Raw genomic sequence first — 2,500 nt, 5'->3', positions numbered from 1 at the left:
TAATATGAAATAAATGGAGATATCGAACAGTATTCAAGCTCAAAAGTCCATTACACAATTTAAATTTGGAACAGAGCAAACACCGACCTCCAAAACAACAGAGGCAGGATCAGGTTCGATGGAGAAGTGAACATCCCCTGACGACCGGTTTCATCCGCCGTGTGCCCCTTGTCAAGATCGGCAAATGTCAATGTGTGTAAATAATGGTCTAACAATAAGTATTAAAAACGTCAGACAGCATTTGACTTGATGAAAAATAATATTTGCTGACAGGTCATTGCATCGACCATAGAGCTTATCAAACTTTTTGTCAAATAAGTTGTATACATACGACAAAACCCACAGGTCAGCGCACAGTTACGGAACATCCAAGTAAAGTAAGCAGGAATTCCACACGCTGTTTTCTCATAAATCTTACATGATTTAAAGTTGTCTCTGCATGTATCTGCAATCAACATTGATATACATCATTCCAATAACCATATATCTTGATTTGATAAGATTATAAATTTTTAAACAAAGTGCACCTTATTGCCTACCTGAATATACATAACCAATTAGACAAAACAATAAAATGGTGATTTTGTTCGCCATAATTGTAGTGGAATTGAACGTTTATTCTTACCATTATTTATATATGACTGAAGTTGTCTACAAAATATGCTGTATATCCTGAGTGGCAAAAAGAGATAAGTCATTAAAGGAATGGTTAAGATAAACCAAATAACACGGAAGTAAAAGGAAAGGTCGTCCAAATTTAGTATCAAGGTTCTCCCTTGGTGGGAGGCTTCCTTTTTTCCGTCATTTTAAACAGCAAACATTGAAGGAAATTATGTATTGAGAAAGCTATACACTTAAATAATACACTGACAATATTTCAAATTACAATGGAAATTGTTAATGTAAATGACTTGATATAAAAATGTATATCGCTGTTGGATATTACAAAAGAAAACTTAAAACATCACTTCAATTTATCCAACCTTTTGATTTGAGTTTCCTTTCAATATTCAACAAATAAACAAAACATAAAATGTATACACCCTCGGGTTAACATTTTTGAATACATTGTTGAAATTAAAGCCGGATCCTTTGTTATATGAAGAAAAAGTAATTGTATAATGAAAAATGAACAAAGTATTCATATTAAATATTGAGTGAGCTTTTATTTTTAGATATTGTTTTGATGACTAAAATAGTTATCATACTTGTTGTAAAAATAAATACTGATGAATGTACAAATTCTTTTTGGATAAATTATCTGTACCTCTGAAATTGTACATGTGAAAGTCTAAAAAGCAAATTAAAATAATTCACTACAACCAACTCGAGAAGTACTTGAATTATTAAAAGTGGCACTCAGGACTGACGAGGAAATACAATTTTACAGGATATTTCCTCAATCGAATTCGGTTGAAGTTCCAGACGATTGATTGAATCGCTTTTTAGAGGTTTTATTTTGTGTTTGATAGTTACTGTGACGATGGTCATGATTATGATAAAATGTATAAATCACTATACTGTAGTATTCAACAAATATATCAATAGCATACAACTATCATTCTTTCTCCCTTGTTATGTTTCACCGATAAAATAAATAATGATAAGTACCGAAGTTTTTGATGATTACACGAGCAGGTTTTTACGTGATACATATAGTAAGAAGCTGAATTCCACATTCCGTCTTTTGATTGGATATGGCAAATACATGTATATTTATAAATACAATATGATAGATTTCAATTGTAATACATATATTGTTGTGAGATGTGTTGTATTTGTATTGTTTTATCTTGTATATTATTAGTAACATAAAGTTTCTTGAACATTCCAGAGTGGTCAATATGTTTGGTCATTTTTTCTAGAACATTCTTGAACTTTGATTATGTCCAGAACTTTCCAGGAATATCATGTATTTACAATTTCTAGAATATTCTAGATTTATATTACTGTATAAATACCCTGTCAATTCGATGCATAGAGAATTGCCGTATAAGCATCATTGAGGTATTACTAGGATATAATTTCACTGGGACATTGTGTGCAGCAACGGACACTCTGATGTATGTATTTTTAGATTTTTGCTAAGTTTGTACTTAATGATTTGTATATTACTGTAAATAAATTATTGTTAAGTTTAAACTGTATGATTGATCTTTGCTGGCATTTCGGGTAATTCTGACCCATAACAGAATTGGGGGCTCGTCCGGGATAAAGAATTTCTTGCACTTTTGCCGTTTATTGTCAGAATTTTGTTTATTGAACCGTTAAATTTAATTATAAGCCAGCAGAAATCAACATGGTGTTTTCGGTCACAGACTTTCTTAGTTCACCAAGTGTTCAGGTTTTTGATACGTTAAAAAAGGATGACTTGATCGCATTAGGTTTGCATTTTGGGTTAGATGTTAAATCCTCTCAGAGAAAGCAAGACATTAGAATTAAGGTTGCAAACAAACTAGTAGAAGAAAACGTCTTTGAAAAATACGATCTTCCAGAATAT

The 2,500-nt window shown here is 31.4% G+C and overlaps 1 protein-coding gene across 2 annotated transcripts in view; it reads right to left on the bottom strand.

Annotated features, from left to right (window-relative positions):
- The window catches only part of LOC134249934 (zinc metalloproteinase nas-15-like), a 5,162-nt gene extending 4,304 nt beyond the window's left edge, over nt 1–858 (bottom strand). Inside the window, exons 1-2 of one of the 2 annotated variants that reach the window (XM_062732287.1) lie at nt 626–858; nt 332–445 (exon numbers count right to left, since the gene is read on the bottom strand). In XM_062732287.1, the coding sequence (XP_062588271.1) occupies nt 332–445; nt 626–698 (187 nt within the window). In that variant the 5' untranslated portion in view covers nt 699–858. The other variant, XM_062732288.1, reaches the window with a different exon arrangement.
- Between the last annotated feature and the right edge of the window lie 1,642 nt (nt 859–2,500).

This window comes from Saccostrea cucullata, unplaced genomic scaffold (genome assembly GCF_032062105.1).
Source record: "Saccostrea cucullata isolate Sc308-1 unplaced genomic scaffold, CSIRO_AGI_Scuc_v1 ctg17081, whole genome shotgun sequence".
NCBI lineage: Eukaryota > Metazoa > Mollusca > Bivalvia > Ostreida > Ostreidae > Saccostrea > Saccostrea cuccullata.
Note: the sequence above shows the minus strand (reverse complement) of the source record. Positions and strands in the feature narration are given on the sequence as shown.